Consider the following 20,258-nt stretch of genomic DNA (forward strand, 5'->3'; position numbering starts at 1 on the left):
ATTACACCTCCAAATTGATTATTTTCTTTTAGGCTCAAAATTAATTAAGTCACCAATTATTTCTTTCCTTTTATACATATTTCTAAATTGAAATACTAATTATCATTGAAAAAATATATAAATATAATTAGATAGCACGCAAGTTACCCAAAGACTGCTACTGCCTACTAGTGGATTAGGCACCCATCACATCTATTCTCTATGTATATTAAAGCAAAATGAGATACTGTAAACAGTTTCCGCCTAATCCAATACTAAGTTACAACCAATACTAAGTTTAAGCCAATCAAAATCAATTACTAAGTTTAAGCCAATCAATCAAAATCAATTACTATGTTTAAGCCAATCAAGTCAATTACTAAGATATCTAAACATCTATATATATTTCACATCCTCTGCAATACAAACACTATCAAGAAAGTTGTGATAGCCTATGAAATCCAGAAACTCTTCGCTTGCGAGTTGTGAGAGCGTATGAAATCCCCGAGATAAAATCTTCTTCCATAATAAAATCCAAGGAAGTTGTCTTCCATGACCAGCAGGTAAGTTCTTTTACAAATCTCAATTCAAATCAGGTTACATCAACAGTTTATACGAGACCACGTTAAAAGCTCTATTCTATGAAAATTGAGAAACTGAAGGAATTGTGAACATCAGGATGGGATCTTTGTGTGTCTGAATTTTGAATTTTAAACAATTGAATGATGGTGGTTTTGGTTTTGTTTTGTTCTTTTTTTTTTTTTTTTTTTTTTTTTTTTTTTTTTGAACAATGAACGGATAGACATTTTTTGTCTAAGGAATTTCAATGGGGGATGAGATGCCATTCCTATTTCGAATCTAATAGAAGTTTTATTATGTTTTTCTATATTTCATGATGCATCTGTCTAAGTTATTCCTAAATCCTTATTACTATTTAGAATAAGGTAGCAACAGTGCTTTCTATGCTATTTCATAATATTTTGCAGGTTTAGAAGTACATATACAAGAACACATCACACATAGCAAATGAGAGGATCGGACTCCAAAAGCTTATAGAATTTTATTATTCTTATCTATATTTCAAGGTAGATCTCTCTAAGTTATTCCTAATTCCTTATTACCAATTAGAATCACGTAACAAACAGTGCTTCCTTTTGACTTTGGGTTTCTATTTTGCAGGTTTTGGAGTACATATACAAGAACACATCACACAGCAATAAATATATTAGGGGGATGCTATTATATATTCAATTATTTATGTAAGCGCATTTTATTTCTACCCCCTAATATATTCAATTATTTATGTAAGCGCATTTTATTTATTTTACCCTTATGAACCGTGAACCGGCGGTTCTGGATCCAGTTCGCGATTTTGAACTGTCTTTATTTTAAAATTTTATTTTTTATTTTAAAATAGTCTAAATTCAACAATAAATGTATTTTATTTTTTTCAGTTCGGAACATGAACCGGCCATTCCGGTTCGCGATTTTAATAAACTCTAAATATCGCGTTTTGATTATAAATTGTAATTGAAATATTTTGGTTTGGTTGCTATAGTATCTGTTTGGTTTGAACCCAATTATAGTAATAATTTGTTTGGAGAAAAAAAATAAATGAAATATTAATTTTAAATATTTATTTTAAGGGTAAATATGTTCATTTAACATTTCAGGGGGAAAAAGAGCCACTTAAATAATTCAGGGGGAAAAAGTGCTATAAGTATATAACTTAGGGGGAAAAAGTGCCATTTTCTCTTTATATATTTATATATTATTATATACATATATATCGTGCATCATATAGAGTTATTAGGATCGTAATTAGGAATGATATATATAATTGGGTAGAATAATTTAATTATATATATATATATATATATATATATATATATATATATGTATGTATGTATATATATTGTATATATATATATATACACACACACACATACATATATAGAAGAGCACTCGTATGTGGTCATGTCATTAGGTGTGGCGGTGTGATCGTATCTGTGTCGTTGAATCAGTTTAATATAACGGCAGTAGCTAATTATGAGGATTTGAGAATTTTCACGCGTGGGGGTATTATGGTAATTAATGTGGCCATTTATAGCGGCCGGGTTCCAAAATACACCAACAGTGTTGACAACATGCACCAATAGTGTAATAAAACACACCACAGTGAAACACACCGATAGTGTATTCCCGAACACTGTATGGTGCATATCTAATGGCGCGTTTCTGGGGATGCGTACCTAATTTGTGTATGTTTTTTGTTGTGCATTTCATAACATGGATTGTGTATATTTTTATAACAATTGGTGCGGCCGCACTGACCACACGGGAAGACGTTGCCGCACCTAAACTTGGCACCAATGAGAATCTACAAATACACCAGAGTAAGGCTAATAATGCACCAATTACACAAATAAAACACACAACAATATGATTTTTCCTATTTTGGTGCATGATGACAAGTTTACCCTTGCAGTTCGCTGGGTAGGAGAATGTGCGCGAAAATACTAGAAGAATCTTGATTAATGTGATTCATTGGATCTATCTAATCTAATGACATGTAATTGACCATATGACCACACCTAACAACATGGCCACATATGATCTTCTCTCTCTCTCTCTCTCTCTCTCTCTCTCTCTCTCTATATATATATATATATATATATATATATATATATATATATATATATATATATATATATATATATATATATATATATATAAATTTAAAAGTAACATATTAAAAGGTTTGAATTGATGTAATAAATTATTTTAAAATTATTTGACAGATTCGAGTGCGGCAAAAGTCTCCCTGCAATTAAGAATTTTTATTTGTAATTATGAAATTAATTACCATATATAAAAATAGTCTATTAAAATACTGAATATTTATTTATATTATAATTATTTCATTATGACGTATGTAATTGTCAATTCCATTATTTACAATATACATAATCTACTTTAATAATGTAAAAAAAAAAAAAAAAAACATTAACTACTACAAATTTGTAGGCCGTGCATCATACGTGTATCATATTAGTAAAAACGTATAGAATTAATTTCTTTTTACTCCATTCCCTCTTTAATTAGGAAATTTTTTAAATTTAGAGGCCAACATTGATTAGTTGCATAGCAATTCGCAATCAAGGGGAGAGGGAGAATACAATTTTACCTTAAATACAGCTCTATCAAAATAACGGTATTCTTGAAAATCCCTAAAACTCCTCCAAACCCTCGATCAGCTCGTAGGATACAATGGGCGCATCGGAGAAGAATGCGACGGCGCGTGTTTCAACGCTACCTCTTCTTCTTGATCTTCTTCCCCAAGACATTCTCTTCGAGATCCTCTCCAAGCTCCGTGCTAAATCGCTAGTACGATTCAGGTGCGTTTCTAAACTCTTTTACGCTCTCATAGCTGATCATGGTTTTGGTGTTCTGCATCGCAGCTTGTCCTTGACACTTCCCAGTAGGGCGGGCATCCTCATCGCTATAAGGCCGCGCTCCTCCGGTTCCTCCCATGCGTATTACACCATAAATTTCAGCGAAGAAAACCCCCAGCGGCGGGGAATGCTCCAAGCCAACCGTCTAGGCTACTTGGACGCTGAACCATTTCTGAAAGGCTGTCTACACTCCTCCTGGGACGGCCTGATTTGTCTGTCCAGACTCAATGGAGACGTAGTTGTTTGCAACGTTAGTCCAGGACAGCGTATTTCCCTTCCAAGAATCCAATTCCCTTCAACCTGTGCACTGTTGGGGTTCGATGCACAATCTAAAAGATACAAGGTTTTGATGATTGATCTGAGGAGGAGCAGCTTCGGGTATAAGCATTGGGTTTTGACGGTAGGAGTGGATAAATCATGGAGGGAGATCAACTATTCCCACCCCTTTGGTGGCTATGGCTGCCCTAACTATTCCAATACTACTAATACTAGTGTCTACATTGGCGGGGTTATCTATTCCTATAATTGGCTGACTAAATCTGACCTTCCAAACTTCAACATAGTAGCATTTGAAGTTGGGTCTGAGAGTTGTTCTTTGATACCATTTCCGGCCGAAGTTTCATCATCATCGCAGCATTATTCAGTTCATTCTTCAGCTTCATTTACAAAAGCATATCACGTTCTCAGAAATTTTGAATTGCTACAAGTTGATGGAGGTCGAGTGGCTATTGTTCTTGTTCGCCAAATAGACCGCCAATTCTACATGGATGTTTGGACTTGGGAGAAATCTAAAGAATGTTGGGAGAAGACTATTATGACCATTCCATTAGAAGAGAGTAGAATAATCTACGGAGTTACAGGAGTTACATACCACCTGCGCTATACTACGAATCCTGTTGGGGAGATTGTGTTGTTATGTATGAATAGTAAACGATTTACCATTTTGGTTTGTAACTTGAAAAATGAGGTTTGGAGACAATTTAATGTGGGTGGAGTTGAGGAATTTCCAAATCTTTGTCTCACCGATGTTAGAATATACAGGACTATGGACAGTGTGTTTTCTTTGGAGCAGGAGAACTTTGGGGTTTGAAAAGTAGGTTTAGTTTGGGGTTAACGAGTGCGGGATCCGGGGTTTCAATATGATTAGTATAGGCACAGTAGGGATATCCAACTTTGGAAGGGTTCGAGGCAAACCCCTAAGTTTATTCAAAGCTAAAGGTTTGAGAAAACAATGCCTAAGCAAAATTTGATCTATTGGTGATTTTTTTTATTTTTATTTTCTAGCAGATGAACACATTTTTGGGATTCTTGCTGAACTTCATGTGCAGGATATGATGAATGTGGCTGGCCTGCCCCGCCATGCCAAAGCCCGCCAATCAATTTTTTCACTTTGTTAATTTAAAAAAAAAAAAAATCATTGTACAATATCCTTAAAAAAAAAAAAAAGAGTCACTGTATAGATGTACAGTAGCACTACCTAGTATTGTATTCCTATAAATCTATAATCCTATAAGTTATAACACACTAACACAATTACACAAACCAAAATAATATATATTAAATACTAAATATATATACAAAATATATATGTATTAGCAGGTCGCGGGCTAAACCCATGACCCGCCTGACCCGCCCCGCCTAGACCCGTGACCCAGGCGGGACGGGCTAAAAAGCCCGCCTCCTGGCGGATCAAAATTTGAAGAACCCGTCCCCTACCTACGGCGGTACGGGACGGGTCGACCCGGCGGGTAAAACCCATTTTTGACGGCTCTAGCCTAGGGTTCCTAGGAGGACAACCACCTAGCACTTAAGCACGATTTTTGCAACACTGTTCACAACTTTTTCTTAAAAGAAAGGAAGAAAGGGTCGCTGATTTTTTTTTTAAATGGCATTCGCGACCCCTTTATTCATCAATGCAACAATGGAAAGAGACAATGTAGAATAGAAAGCTTTTATTCATTAACCTCCTCAATACAATGATACAACAAGTATATGTATATATAGGCTTCGAATTTGGTGCAACCCCTATACTAGATGAGATCATATATGAGATCTCATGATATCCATTGATTCATTTTCCATAAATGGTTGAGATTATAAGAGATTGTGAAAGTAATTAAGGATATATTTAAATCAAAAGGATTAAATAGTAATTGTAGACATATGTTTAATTGTGGATATAATTCAATTGGAATCTTAAGCATTATATTAGGGAGATTATGAATGGAAATTGATATTTTAAATTATTAGGGACCCTATCAATGGTAATAACTAATTATATTTTGTACATCTGAAATTTTAAATTATGGAAAATTTTACGGCGGTGTGTGCGTGGGTGTGGAATGGTGTGTGCGTTTTATAGTTTGTCATGCTGTACACCTCTTGTTACAGAAAACCGCACACGCCATTCCACACCCGTGCACACACCGTCGTAAAATTCCCCACAATTAAAAAAAAAAAAAAAACACAACAAGCCCAATACTATATGTACTACGCACTGATTATCTACTCGAAATTCAAACGCCAATACCCAAATTAGATTCGTATATTTTTGTTTTCTTTTAGATATGTTTCGCACACGGCCGAAACTAGTAAAACACAAACCAAAATGTACATGTCTGTATCACAAAACGCACATAGAAATGAAAAAAACCAGCACGCCATGGTGTACGAGCCCTGTTACAGTAAAACGCACACACCATTCCACACCCACGCACACACCGCCGTAAAATTCCAAAGAAAATCACTAAGAGAGAGAGAGAGAGAAATATTGATTAAGGAGATCTGACATAACGCTACAAATCTTTATAAACATGGAAATAAATGAAATGGAAAGTAATAAATATAGTGCTTAAGGACAAAAAGATCCATGCTTCATCTAAAATCAGTATAACATGGGATCCAAGTGGTAATCAATCTGAATCATCAAAAAATTAAAATCAACGATTAGGGAGTGTGCTCACGGGCTCGACTGACTAGGGGGTGTGCACCGGATTCAAAAATAAATAAATAAATAAATAAATAAATAAATAAATATATATATATATATATATATATATATATATATATATATATATATATATATATATATATAAAGACAATAATAATGCTGACTGCTAACCTTTACCACTGTTACGTATTGAATGCCCATAATGTCCTTAATAATAATATATTTATAACATCCCCCTTGGACATTATCATGTCATAACCATGCCTAGTTAAAAACTCCCTAGTTAAATCCTTTGGGAAAAACGTAGTCGAGTAAGAGTACATGATGTATGGGTAGTTCAGGTGTTGTTTGGGTTGAGTCATTAAAAACCTTATCCAAAGAAAATCCTGTGGGAATAAATTTAGTTAAGGAAATTAAAAGAGTATAATCATAAGCTTTCAGGGCATAATCTTCAGGATTTTGTCTATTTAAGTATTTATTTGTAGTTTCCACATTGACATTACTATATCATACTCATGCCTCATTAAAAATCACACTAGAAAAATCCAATGGGAAAGAGCTAGTGAGGAAAAGAGTACATGATATGTATTCATTAATGTGTAGCAAAAGAGTACAAGTGTTAGTCTTTAAAACCCAATCTTCAGGATTATTTAAGTCTAATCTTCAGGATTGATTCTAGTAGATGTCACTTCCTCTGAAGATAACAATCTTCAATCAAGGTTTACATGTTCTAAAATAAAACCATTGTTTCAAAAGAGTGTAGAGAGGAGATATGGTACAATATTCAAGATTGTCACTAGAGTTAATCATTTTATACAATAATCTCGTGACTCTTATGGAGCTCACATGGATTGAATATTTTAGTTATATATTTAGTCTAATATTCTTTAAACATACCACTTATTATATGTATACCACAAGCTTTATTGCTCTCATATAGGACAGTGAAGGTAAAATAAAACAGAACTAGTTTGGGATTTGGCATCATGGAGATAAGAGAGAGTCAATATCCAAATGGTCTATGAAAGTCACACATTGGTATATCGCATGAATTTCAAAATCGTTTATAAATCGAAGATACTGGAGGATATTTGAATATTATTCCGATATTTAATTGTAGGAGGAACACTTAGTAATTTTATCGCAAAGACGATGTCAGTCCTGATGCGATTACAGAATTTCGATCTAGTTCTATAATAATGCTCCAAAAGCAATGAATTAATGGAATTTTAGTCCCAAAATTGTCCTCATTACCTTTTTCGGGTCTAAATGGTCTCTTATCTACTTCAAGATATTATTGGACAACTGTTAGTGTGATAAGTCAGTGGTGCACCATATAGAACATCTTCAAGGCGTTTTTCAATGTAGGCTAACTGGTGTATAAAGCTCCTTCAAGGATATGCTTGATCTTAGGCTAAGACAATACTTGGTATTTCTAAGTCTTTCATTTCAAACTCCGCCATAAGACACAAGCTAATATCATTAAGCTCTTTATATATATTTCAATAACTCCACTAGTAACTCTTTAATAAGCACATAATGTCACATAATGATTTTTACATATTCCTACTTCAGGAGGAAATTACTCAATCTATTGCTTATTGTCTCAAGTTAAGTAAAGCTTTTGTACTTCAACAACAAACATGTTGTGATATTTATTTTCTTTTATTCCAAGAATTATAAATCCATCAAGGATTTTCCCAAATAAATATTAGTGTCTAATGACCCATTATTATACGGTCATGACTTTCATCAGCTGGATATCTATATTTATTATTCTATAAATTATGTAGCGGAACATAATGACGTCCATTATGGAAGAGTATATCTGATTCTGGGTCTCTGTGTGAACCTTTTGGGCTACAAACTCGTTTAATATTACACCACCTTATCATTCTTGTTTCTCTTTCATATAAATACCCATTTGTAACCTACAAGGTTAATATTTTAATAGTGTTTATGTTATAAAGAGAATATATTTATAGTGAGCTGAGCTATATATATGCCTTAATTGCTCTTTTTATACGTTAATCAATCAAAGCGCTTTTGGCTCCTAGCTCTGGATCTATATTGTCATATAATATGAGTAATTTTGAAGGCAATTGTGTTGTCGACAACTATAATATTTTCATATATTTCTGACACATATATATAAAAATACATAGTAATTTCTAAGTCAACCATATTCTAGTCATTTTGTAAAGATATTTATATCTGGTTCTTTTGCATCCCAATATTATGATTATTTGATGCACCTATAAATTTACTAGGTTTTCTAGTCTTCTAGACAAACGTCTTAAAGACATAACTCTTTAAGATTTTTCAAGAGTGTTGAAAATTCATTACTAAATCTTGTTATTGTGGATTCTTATTTTTCTACACCAATTGTCCTCCCGCACTTCTTGTGCCAAGGAGCGTCGGTAGATATATATGGTCCAATTTGGGGAATGTGTATGAGACCTAAGCTAGTCACTCTTTTATGATTATTATAATCAATAGATATGTTTGGCAAATATTTGCAAATTAATTTCCTTATGAACTTCCATTCAATGTAATTGGTATGTGGGTTTTAATGTTGTAGATCATTTCTTTTCATGAAATCTCTCGGCATTCCATTTAAATTTGATCATATCTCATCCTAATGCCGTGAACCAATCTTCATGCAGTCAGCATATCCAATGATTCCCTCTCAGGGGCTCTAAATATTTAGACAACAAATGGAGGTATAGAGATACACTAGGGTGGTGATAGAGTAGAATGGACTACACACTTAAGAATAGAAACACATATTGGGAAATGTTTGATTTGAAACCACATATTAGGTATAAGGGGGAATAATGATATGCAGTGGGCCGGAGTTATACTATATCAGTAGAATGCAATATTGCATTTCCCCAATAAGTAACCGACAAACTAGACTTTTAAAATCATGGTCTTAATAAGAGATTCAGCTAAACCATGTTGTGTGTGGACATAAGGTATTTGATGCTCCACTTTAATGCCTGATGCTAAAAAAAAATGTAAGTCCTTGAAATTTTGTTTAAAATAAGTTGAACACACGAAACCTAAGGTTGAATATAAGAATAGTATAATTTTGAGGAAAAGGAAACAAGTTCTTCAATTTGACTTCCTGTTTTCTACTATTAACAAATTGGGCTATTATAAGGTATTCCAAGTCATGAACATTTCTGATTTCGTCATGAAAATCAATTGACTTAATGTCTTTAAATTGAGGGAGTAAAAGTGAAGCTCTACCGAAACCCACAAAGGACACATTATCGTCTGCAATAATGGCTGAGAGAATTTTGAGGTTTGCATATAAAGATTATCCAAAAGTAAATATCACTAAAAATACGTTGAATGAATTCAAATATATATGAACCTCAAAAAACAGGGAAAACTTTGTCAAAAGGCATTATTTATGAAATAAGGATCAACCATCGAACTCATTTTTTAGTAGGTCATCATCATTACCAACAAGAGTGTTTGCTTCAGGCAATGCAACATGGTTGGATTTAACCTTGTATTTTTCATTATCGTGCTTTTGCATTCGTTGGTAGGTTTCAACAAAATGTTTCGAGGTGTGGAACGTACGTGACTAGTGCCTTTTACACCCACACTTGAAGCATACTTGATGTTGGGCCAGAGTTCTAGTTGGATGAATAGGAGTGTGCAAACTTCGGATAATTTTCGGTTAACCGACCGAACCGACAAAGTTCGGTTAACCGTTTTCGAACCGAACTTTTTCGGTTCGGTTAATAGTTAAAGGAAATTTAAAACTTCGGTTAACGGTTAATTCGGTTCGAAATGTCGATTAACCGAATTAACCGAACGATTAACCGAAGTTTTTAATATATATATATATATATATATATATATATATATATATATATACATATATATATATATATATATATATAAATTCTAATTTGAAGTTATGGATGCTTGGAGTTTATAATTCATGTTTTTTTATATTTTGCTAAGAATTTATTATGATATTTATTTTATTTTAATTGGATTTATTATTTTAGGTGTTATTTTTAGAATTTTAAATTTTAGCTTTAAAAAGTTCGGTTAATCGGTTAACCGACCGATTAACCGAACAAAATTTCGGTTCAGTGAATTCGGTAGAGCAAACTTCGGTTCGGTTAATGGTTAAAGAAAAAAAAAAACTTCGATCAATTCGGTTTGGTTAAAACGGTTCGGTTAACCGTTCATTGAACACCCCTATGGATGAATGCACAACAATGAAATGCACAAATACACCGTACCACAAAAACGCACAACATACCCAAAAAAATGCATTATACCTCCCCACACCTAATTGTGCATTTTCGAACATTGTGTGGTGCTTTTATGGATACCTAATGGTGCATTTTTGGTGATGTGTACCTAATAGTGCGTATTTTGGTGTATTTGTACATTTTTGTTGTTGTGAGGTTTCCTAACACTATTGGTGCATATTTGCATAACTGTTGATGCGGCCGCACTAACCGCACGTTAAGGCGCGGCCGCATGCACCTGAGCTAGACTCTATCTCTCTCTCTCTCTCTCTCTATATATATATATATATATATATATATATATATATATATATATATATATATATAGTTAGAGGATCAAATGAGGTCATGTTTCTGTGTGAGGTTTGTGGTCAAATAATGACCCTTGATTTTAGTTAGATCTATGGCTATTAATTTTTGATTTATATTTAGGGGGATTTTATTTATGTGTTGCCGCCTCTTTAGGTGGGGTGTTTTTAGTCTTTGTATTTTTTTCCATCCTTTAGTTATTTATTTTATTTTGGGTGATTGCATGATTGTAGTTGGCTTAAATATGGTAATTAAGATTTTTTTTTTTTGATTCCCTGAGTTATTTACCGTGTCTCTTTATATTGAGCGCCTAGTTCACTGGTTTATGTTGTCTTGCTTTGTGTTTTGTCAGACACTACTGTCTCTTAGTTATCACTGGGTTTTTTTCTGCGGTTGGTGCTATGGATTCTCCAGGTGTGTATTTTTGTTGTCTCCAATATTTATTCATTGTGCATCGTTAATTGATGTTCGAATATATATTTCTTTTGTGCATCGTTGTTTCTGTTTTTTGTGTTTAGTTATGTATTTGTTTTTAAGATTGTCGTTGTGTGGGTTGTGGGTTATTAGTATTCATCGTTTTGTATGCATCATTTTATATGTATGTATTTTTATGCGCTCTTTTTGTTGTGCGTAATATTTTTTAATATTAATATACGGTTTTTTTGTTTGGGGGGATAAAGATGTTTACCGTGTGTGTTGTTAATATTCTCTATTTTAATTTTGTCATTTTGATTTTTTTTCCATCTTTTCATACGGGGTTGTTGCTTTCAACGATTTAGTTGGTTATTATCATTCGTTTGTGTTTTTTTTTTTTTTTTTTTTGTTTTATAGATACATATACTATGTTTGATATTGGTATTTATTTTTTAAAATTCACTTTCGTTATTGACTGTTGCGTTTAGTTTTGTGTACCTTGTTGTCGTTTTTTTAGTATTTGGTGCGGTAGGTGGTTTTTTACGCCCTGTGCATGTATGAGAGTTGGCAGTGTGCAAATGGAGTTTTTTTTTTCCCTTTTTTTTCGGTTTGTTGTGCCTTTTTGTTGCATGTTTGTACGCTTGTTTTGTGCGTAGTTGGCTCTAGTTTTTATTTAGGTTAGTTTCGCTTTTTTGTTTTGTTTTTTGTTTTTTGTTTTTTTTTTTTTTGTTTTTTGTTTTTTTTTGGCATTTCGGTGCTGTAGACTTTTTTTTACGTTGTGTGCATGCGTTGGGGTTTCATTGTGCACGGGGTTGATTTATTTTTTTCCCCTTTTTTGGGTTTTTTGGGTATGTTTTTGCATTTTTGTTAAAGTTTTGTAGTCTTGTTTTGTATCTAGTTCGTTTTTGTTTTTAGTTATGTTTTTTCCTCATTCTAAATTGTGCAATTTACCATGTTACTTTGTGCAACCAGTGTGTAACAAATTATGTTTCCAACTATAGTTTGTGCACTCCCACATTTGATTAGTGTGCAACCAGTACCTATATCCCCTATATCTGCAACAATTAATTGTGCACTACCACTTCTTGTAAGACTGCAAGGTAGCCCCCGTGTACATTGTGTGCAACTAGTTCCTTTCATTAGTTTGTCAATATTCTAAACTGTGCAGGTTGCCAATATATGTTTTTTGTTGATACTTGTTCTTTTTGCTCTGTGCATGTATGGGGGGTTTCATTGTGCTGACAGTGTGTTGTTTTCTTTGTTTTGGGCATATTGTGCATTTTTGTAACACGTTTTTAATCATGTTGTTTACCTAGTTTTTTGGGTTGGATGGTTGTGCAGTTCGGTCGAGTTCTCAACAGGCTTGTGTCATGGACGTGTCTCCCGATGGGACGAAGTATTTGAATCCTTCTTGTGATGAGGTTGTTAGTGACGTTGATATTCGTCCCCCTCCTCTCCCTAATAACAAGGGTTGTGGCAAACGTATCAAAAGTACGAGGGAGTTAGCTGTTGAGAAGTCGAAACGTCGTCAGCGACAATGCCACACATGTGACGAGTATGGCCATAATAGCCGTACTTGCCCCATGCGCTAAGAGAAAAATTAAGCTTGCTTTTGCATTGGAATTATTATTTGAGTCAGACTTTCATTTATTTATTTTTGTTTTAAGTTTTCTGCTCCTGTGGTGACTTTAGTCGTTTTGTTTTGTTTGAATAAATGTTTGGAGTTTTTTCTTTAAGTTTTATTTTCCATGTTATGTTCGTGTTGTGGTTAAATTTCATGATTTCGCAACTTGTTTTACAACCGTCGCACTTAATTTTCTGGGCACTATACCGGTCTTGCACAATATATTGTGGGTTCGTTGCACATCCACATACACATAACTTTAATCCTACCACTGTCTCGCATTTTCACCAATTGGTAATGGTTACTTACTTTTGCACCAAGATACAGAGTTACATTGGACTAGCCAGTCAATTTACAGGCCTCATTCGTTTGGCTCTTAAATTACAAATTGTGTTTACGTAGTTACGTACCTAATAGATTTTCGTATATCTATTTCGTTATTTCGGTGCACCGCTTCTTAACTATCAGGTGCACTTCTTTTTAAATCGTTTTTACCCTTTTTGCCTATATTATAGCTCTACCACCTACGACTGCAATTGCAGTGTTGTATTCATCATACTTGCACATTCCAGAGGTGGGGTTAATACTGGATGCACATTCAAGTGCAGAGTCTTTGCACAATTCCTGAATAATGAATTAATTGCATTTCTTTAAGCTTCAACTTTGCACATTCCAGTTTTGGGGATTACTGCTGTTTGCACTTTCGAATAAGTAGTCGTTGCATGAGTTATAAACGATGTATAAATTGCATTTCTATAACCTTCCTATTTGCACATTCCATCTTTGAGGCTTATTCTGATTGCACATTCAAGTACGCATTCGGTGCACATATCCTGATTAATAACTACCCATTTGTCGATTTTAAAATATTGCATCTTCCCATATTTGGGGTTCTATTAAGACATAGTCAGTAGCGCGTTGCATGTTTGTGAACCTAATGTTGGGAAAAACACAACACCATTCAGTACTAGTCCCCTTTTCTCGCAATGTATTTGCCGCCCTCACCCACCGCCGGTAGTCCTTGTCAGTAGCCCTAATCCACACCCACAACCGGTCATTTTTTCATAACCCAAAAAATACTGTAATTTGCACATACACAGAGCATTTGAACATGCACAATCTCAAAAATTCGTCAAAAAATGGAATGCACATACACAGAGCATTGGACGGTTTCTCCTGCAGAGGCTGAAACCGTTTAATTGTAATATGTTGTATCATGATCGCCGAAAGATGGAGCCGGAGTTGGAGAAGGAAATAGGTGCAAAATTTGAGGAAGATCTTGGCGCCATGCTGTCAAAATGTGACGTAGTTGTCATCAACATGCCTCTCACTGATAAAACCAGAGGGATGTTCGACAAAAATAGAATTGCAAAGATGAAGAAGGGAGTTCTTATAGTGAACAACGCCCGCGGAGCAATCATGGACACTCAAGCAGTTGTTGATGCCTATTCCAGTGGCCACATTGCTGGTTACAGTGGCGATGTTTGGAACCCACAGCCAGCTCCCAAGGATCACCCATGGAGATATATGCCAAACCAAGCAATGACCCCTCATATTTCTGGAACTACCATTGACGGACAGTTGTGCTATGCTGCGGGAGTTAAGGACATGCTGGACACAGAGACGGAGGCAGTATGGGGGCAGTGGGGGCAGCTGCCCCCACTCCCCCAACCCCACCCCTTTATATATATGTATGTATATATAGACATATATAGCATTAAATATTATATAAAATTTAAATTTATGTTTAATGTATTAATAGTGTATGGTCATAGGTTCGAATCTCATTACAAACACTTTTCCTTATCTTCACTTTTTTTTTTTTGAATGCTACTAGCTCTATTACATTGTAGTATCTGTTCATATACTTTCTCAACCTACTGAAACACAAAGAGCTAATAACGCCTCCACTGAGGCTCGAACTTACAACCTTCCTTATCTTCACTTATTTATTTTATATCTCATTCCTTCTCAAGATAAATATTTTTTAGCCTACTTTTATGAATCATTTAATTAACAAATTAAATGTTCTTTTAGTTTATTTTTTATGAATCATTTAATTAATATAGTAATGTAGTATACACGTTTATATTATACTTCATTTTATTCAAATTATTTTATCGAATTGATTATGTTTCCTATTTTGTCATAAATATTTTTACATTTTCACCTCACTCAAGTATATTTTTTGCTCCGACTCTAACTAATACTTTTACATTTTCACCTCACTCAAGTATATTTTTTGCTCCGACGGTAACTATCGTTTAATATATCAAAAATATTCTATTGCAATCTATTATAATATATTTTGTATTTTAACCTTATGACTGTTAGATATTTCGTAATTGATATTTCTAACCGTCATTTAAACTTCGCCCCCGCTCAAGTATTTTTCTGGCTCCGTCCCTGGCTGGACAAGTACTTTAAGGCGAAGAGTTTCCTGCACAAAATTACATTGTCAATGATGGAAAACTGGCAAGCCAATACAGATAAATCGCTTCTACTACTTCCCTGGAGTATTGATCGAGTGTCTAGCAATACAAGTGTAATAAATCGATCATTTTAAGGAGTTTAGGTTTTTCTACCAAAAGCAGTTGTGTTTGTGTGTTTCGTACTTTCGTGATGAATAAATGAAGAAAGAAGCTTGTATTAAATAAAAAAAAAAGTTTGCGTAAAAAATCAAAACCATAAACAACTGTTGGCTTACCGAGTTTGGTTGATGCCTCCAGAGATGCACGCCTTTTACTCCTTCTCGCACTTCCGTCCGCCATTATTCTCGGCTCTGTTCTATACCCCACCGCTTAAACAAGTTGTCGTTTGAGCTCTCGGGTTCGCCGTTCGTCAATGTGCACTGCGGACAACCTTCCAGATCTTTCGCCTGTTAAACCCTACGCGTTACTCCCATCATTTTCGCTTATTCCTTTTATTAATTGCACAATTAATTTGCATTTTTACTCTTTTACCCCTTCTATTGATTACTGATAATCTTATAACCCAAAAGTCCGCACGGTTTAATATAATTGTTGTGCAATCTGGTCCTTTAATTCCCTTGATCTGATGATTACAATTTGACCACAATCCTCACCTAATACCATGGTCTCACTTGAACCTCACCCTATATATATATGGAAAATGACACTTTTTCTCCTTGAGTTATATACGATAGCACTTTTCCCCTTGAATTATTTAGGTAAGCACATTAGGCCCCTCAATTATTCTAAAAGTGGCGGTTCCCCCCCCCCCCCCCCCCCCCCGATATATTAAATTGGCATTTCTACCCTTAAAGTAAACATTCTATTTATTTTTCTTCTCCAATAAATTATTGCGTATACGTATGGATGACCACAGTTCGGTTCGAACTGAACCGTACACTATAGCAATCGAATTAAAAGTTTTCGGTTATGATTCAGATCCAGAATCTAATATTTGGATTTCAGTTTATTAAAATTATGAATCGAAAAAATTGGAGCCTGAACCGTGAACCGACGGTTCCGGATCCGTTTCGCGATTTTGAACTGTATTTATTTTTAAATTTTATTTTTTTTTATTTTAAAATAGTCTAAATTCAACAAAAAATGTATTTAATCTTTTTCAGTTTGGAACATGAACCGGCGGTTTCCGGTTCGTGATTTTAATAAATTCTAAATACCGGGTTTTGATTTTAAATTGTAATTGGAATATTTCGGTTTGGTTGCTATGGTGTCTGTTTGAGTTGAACCAAATTGTGGTCATAATTTGTTGGAAAAGAAAAATAAATGAAATATGTATTTTAAATATTTATTTTAAGGGTAAATATGTCTATTTAATATTTCAGGGGAGAAAACAGCCACTTAAATAATTCAGGGGGAATAGTGCTATAAGTATATAACTCAGGAGGAAAAAGTGTTATTTTCCCTATATATATATATATATATATATATATATATATATATATATATATATATATATATATATATATATATATATATATATATATATAAAATTTTATTTTATCGACTTACTTCCACCTACAGTCGTAACTAAGGTGAAACTAAGGGACCATATAGTTAAGGATTTGTAGCCTAAGAATTATTTTTAAAAAAAACATTTTAAAAGAAAAATAATTTTTTTTGTTAGTATATACAAAATATCATGTTGTCTACTATTTGAGTAATTTTCCATTTTTTTTTTTCTGAATCCAGTTGACTAGATAAGGGTTGCACTCTAATTTTGATAATCTCACTATTCTATCATGAAAATGAACAACCACTAGTTAAATACAATGTGCATACACAGTAAATTTTACTCATGTATAATAGTTAGTAAATTACACAAAAGTGGTAAACCCTCTCCGGAGTCTCACTATTCTTGTTTTGAAGTTTTGATATGATGGAACAGGTAAATTAGGAATATGCTTCAATCGTATATATGTTTTCAAAGTAATTATATAATCAACAACAAAACAAATTCAATATCTTTATTTATGTAAGAATCAAATATTATATTTTGTGGGAAAAGAAAACTAAAACTAATTATCTGTTTAAATTAGATAGGGCAAATCTAGGGTGGGTCCAGAAATCTTCGTCATTGGGGGCGAAAGATTAAAAATCAATGAGATATTTTGAAAAAAAAAAATACTTAGAGACCAATCATAAATATTGTTAATTAGGATAAAAAATTAAAATACATCAAAATGAGATAAAAGAATATTCAAAACAAAATATGAAATATAATTAATTAGATAAAATAATTTGAATAGAAACCATATTATAATAAAACACTCATATCACTGTTAATATTTAAACCAAAAAAAAAAGATAAAAAACACAATTTTACAAATAAAAATTTCACAAAATATGAAATATAATTAATTAGATATAAAATTCGAATAGAAAATATATTATAAATCACTAATGGAAAAAATTGGAGAGCAATTTTTTTTCCTACAAGTAATGAGTTTTATTTGAGCTCGCAAGGAGAGAGAAGGTCATCTAGTGCCCATGGAGTGCAACATTCGTGCCCAATAAGGCAACTGCATAGCACTCGCCATGCTGGGCGCGTAAAAGCTAACTTTTACTCTTTTTTTTTGGTCAAGATAGTGTTGTTCTTTTTTTTTTTTTTTTTTTTTTTTTGAGTAAATACTCAAAATGGTCCCTCCACTATAGCTAAATTCACAAATTGATCATCGACTTTCAATTTTAACCAATTAAGTCCCTAACTTTGCAATTTTATCACGATTTGGTCCTCTTTCTATTTGACCGTTTGTTGACTATGATTTTTGAGGATATATATGTAATTTCATGGTTAATCGTTGGTTTTTTAAGGTTCCGGTTGCATTTCCAGACCGCACTGTTACATTTGAATCCACCGCCGAAAGCAATCTGCAAAGGCGAATCCTGTCGCCTTTCTTCATCCTCCCTTTGGATTCAATGTAGTTGAGTTCGTACCAGAGCGAAGAAGACAATGTGTTTCCGAACAGGTGCAGCGTCATCCTGGAGGCCTCCACGTGCTCCGACGAGAGTTGCAGTTTCTTCTAGAGATCGTTGATGACAGCGCGACCGCCAGCGTTGAAGCAAAAGTGTTCGAAGGCTTGTTTGAAGTCGGGAATGTAGGGTTTCCATTTGGGATTAAAGTTTTTCCAGTCGATTAGGGTGAAGAGGAAAATGAGCTGCTCTGACGGTGGAAGAACAAGAGGGCCGATTGTAGTTATGTTGGATTTGAGGGCTTCGCCGGCGATAACCATTAGGTCTTTTGAGAGGTTCATTCGGACTTTCCCTTACGGATCTTCCTGCTCGTAAACACAGCGGTAGACTTTATCGTTGGCGCCCTTGTGCGTGTGAACCACGTGCAAGAGCCGGTACTTGGCCTGGCCCGAATCGCGCTACTTGTTGGACACGAGAATCGCGACACCGCAAATGATGAATTATGCGAAGGTGTTTGGGCAGTAGATTGTGTCGTGGCAGTAGGTGAAGGCTAGGCAGTAGAGTGTGTCATGGCAGTAGATGAGGGCGGCTGGGCAGTGGCTTGTGGCTGGGCGATAGACTGTGTCACGGCAGGGGATGAGGGTGGGTGGCGATGAAATTACATATATATCCTCAGAGATCACGGTCAACAAACGGTCAAATAGACGGGGGCCCAAATCGTGTTAAAATTGTAAAGTTAAGGACTTAATTGGTTAAAATTGAAAGTCGATGACTAATTTATGAATTTAGCTATAGTTGAGGGACCATTATTGGTATTAACTCTTTTTTTCCCTCCCTTATTCTCTCTCCTCTCTCCTAGTGTATATGCAAAAAACTCATAAGAAAACTTCAACAAATGTGGTTGCTCTAATTAAGCTATACCTCGAGGCCCAAGACAATCAACTAGAAGTGTACAAATGGTAGCAATATACTAACAGCACGTTTGGTTCACGGAATGAATTTGGAGGGAATAGGAATGCTATTCCACAGGGAATGAAATAGGTAAGGAATAGAATATGAATTGTATTATGTTGTTTGGTTGGCAGAAGGAATATACTTTAGTAATTGTATTCCAGTGTTTGGTTGGTTAAAGAAATAGAAATGGAATAGGTTTTAAAGACATAAATACCCTTATACAAAATAATAATAATAATAATAATAATAATAATAATAATAATAATAATAATAATAATAATAATAATGAATATGATTATGATATACTGAATGTTATATATATATATATATATATATATATATATATATATATATATATATATATATATACACACATATATATGCATGTGTGTGTGAGAGAGAGAATAATAATAATAATAATGATAATAATAATAATAATAATAATAATAATAATAATAATAATAATAATAATTATTATTATTATTATTATTATTATTATTATACAAATACATATTTATATTTATATTTATATTTATATTTATATTTATTTTTCCACTTATCCCACATCGGTTGGAGAAGTAAGGAATGGAGCCTTGAGGCTCCTATAAAAGGAGCCTCAAGGCTCTATAATTTTAATTGCAATGCTCATTTGCTAGACACGCTTGCAATGCACATCTGCTAGGCATGTAGACGGGCATGCTACTTAACTTAGGAGCTAAGGCTCCATAATTAAGGAGTCTTATTATACAGTTAATTTTTTTTTTATTTACACACACACACACACACACACACACACACACACACATATATATATATATATATATATATATATATATATATATATAATGTCAACGGTGTTTTGAGAAAATACTTTTTTTTTTCTCAAAA

The 20,258-nt window shown here is 33.8% G+C and overlaps 2 protein-coding genes across 2 annotated transcripts; both read left to right on the forward strand.

Moving 5' to 3' along the window:
• Positions 1-3,217: 3,217 nt before the first annotated feature.
• Positions 3,218-4,524, forward strand: LOC109173347. The gene is made up of 2 exons (XM_019322585.1): positions 3,218-3,377; positions 4,122-4,524. The coding sequence occupies exons 1-2, from the start codon at positions 3,250-3,252 to the stop codon at positions 4,522-4,524; spliced, it is 531 nt and encodes a 176-aa protein (XP_019178130.1). The 5' UTR covers positions 3,218-3,249.
• Positions 4,525-14,244: 9,720 nt separating this feature from the next.
• LOC109173348 (formate dehydrogenase 2, mitochondrial-like) lies at positions 14,245-18,643 on the forward strand. Its single transcript, XM_019322586.1, has 2 exons — positions 14,245-14,646; positions 18,473-18,643. The coding sequence occupies exons 1-2, from the start codon at positions 14,245-14,247 to the stop codon at positions 18,641-18,643; spliced, it is 573 nt and encodes a 190-aa protein (XP_019178131.1).
• Positions 18,644-20,258: the final 1,615 nt, after the last annotated feature.

The sequence above is a fragment of the Ipomoea nil genome, unplaced genomic scaffold (assembly GCF_001879475.1).
Source record: "Ipomoea nil cultivar Tokyo-kokei standard unplaced genomic scaffold, Asagao_1.1 scaffold0480, whole genome shotgun sequence".
In the NCBI taxonomy this organism is placed as follows: Eukaryota; Viridiplantae; Streptophyta; class Magnoliopsida; order Solanales; family Convolvulaceae; genus Ipomoea; species Ipomoea nil.

Bases quoted from the DNA above. Each gene is read 5' to 3' on its own strand.
- LOC109173347 (XM_019322585.1), top strand. From the start codon at position 3,250: ATGGGCGCATCGGAGAAGAATGCGACGGCGCGTGTTTCAACGCTACCT. The intron at 3,378-4,121 runs GTGCGTTTCTAA...TCACGTTCTCAG, and splicing joins AAATCGCTAGTACGATTCAG to AAATTTTGAATTGCTACAAG.
- LOC109173348 (XM_019322586.1), top strand. From the start codon at position 14,245: ATGGAGCCGGAGTTGGAGAAGGAAATAGGTGCAAAATTTGAGGAAGAT. The intron at 14,647-18,472 runs GTATGGGGGCAG...GTTTCCGAACAG, and splicing joins TGGACACAGAGACGGAGGCA to GTGCAGCGTCATCCTGGAGG.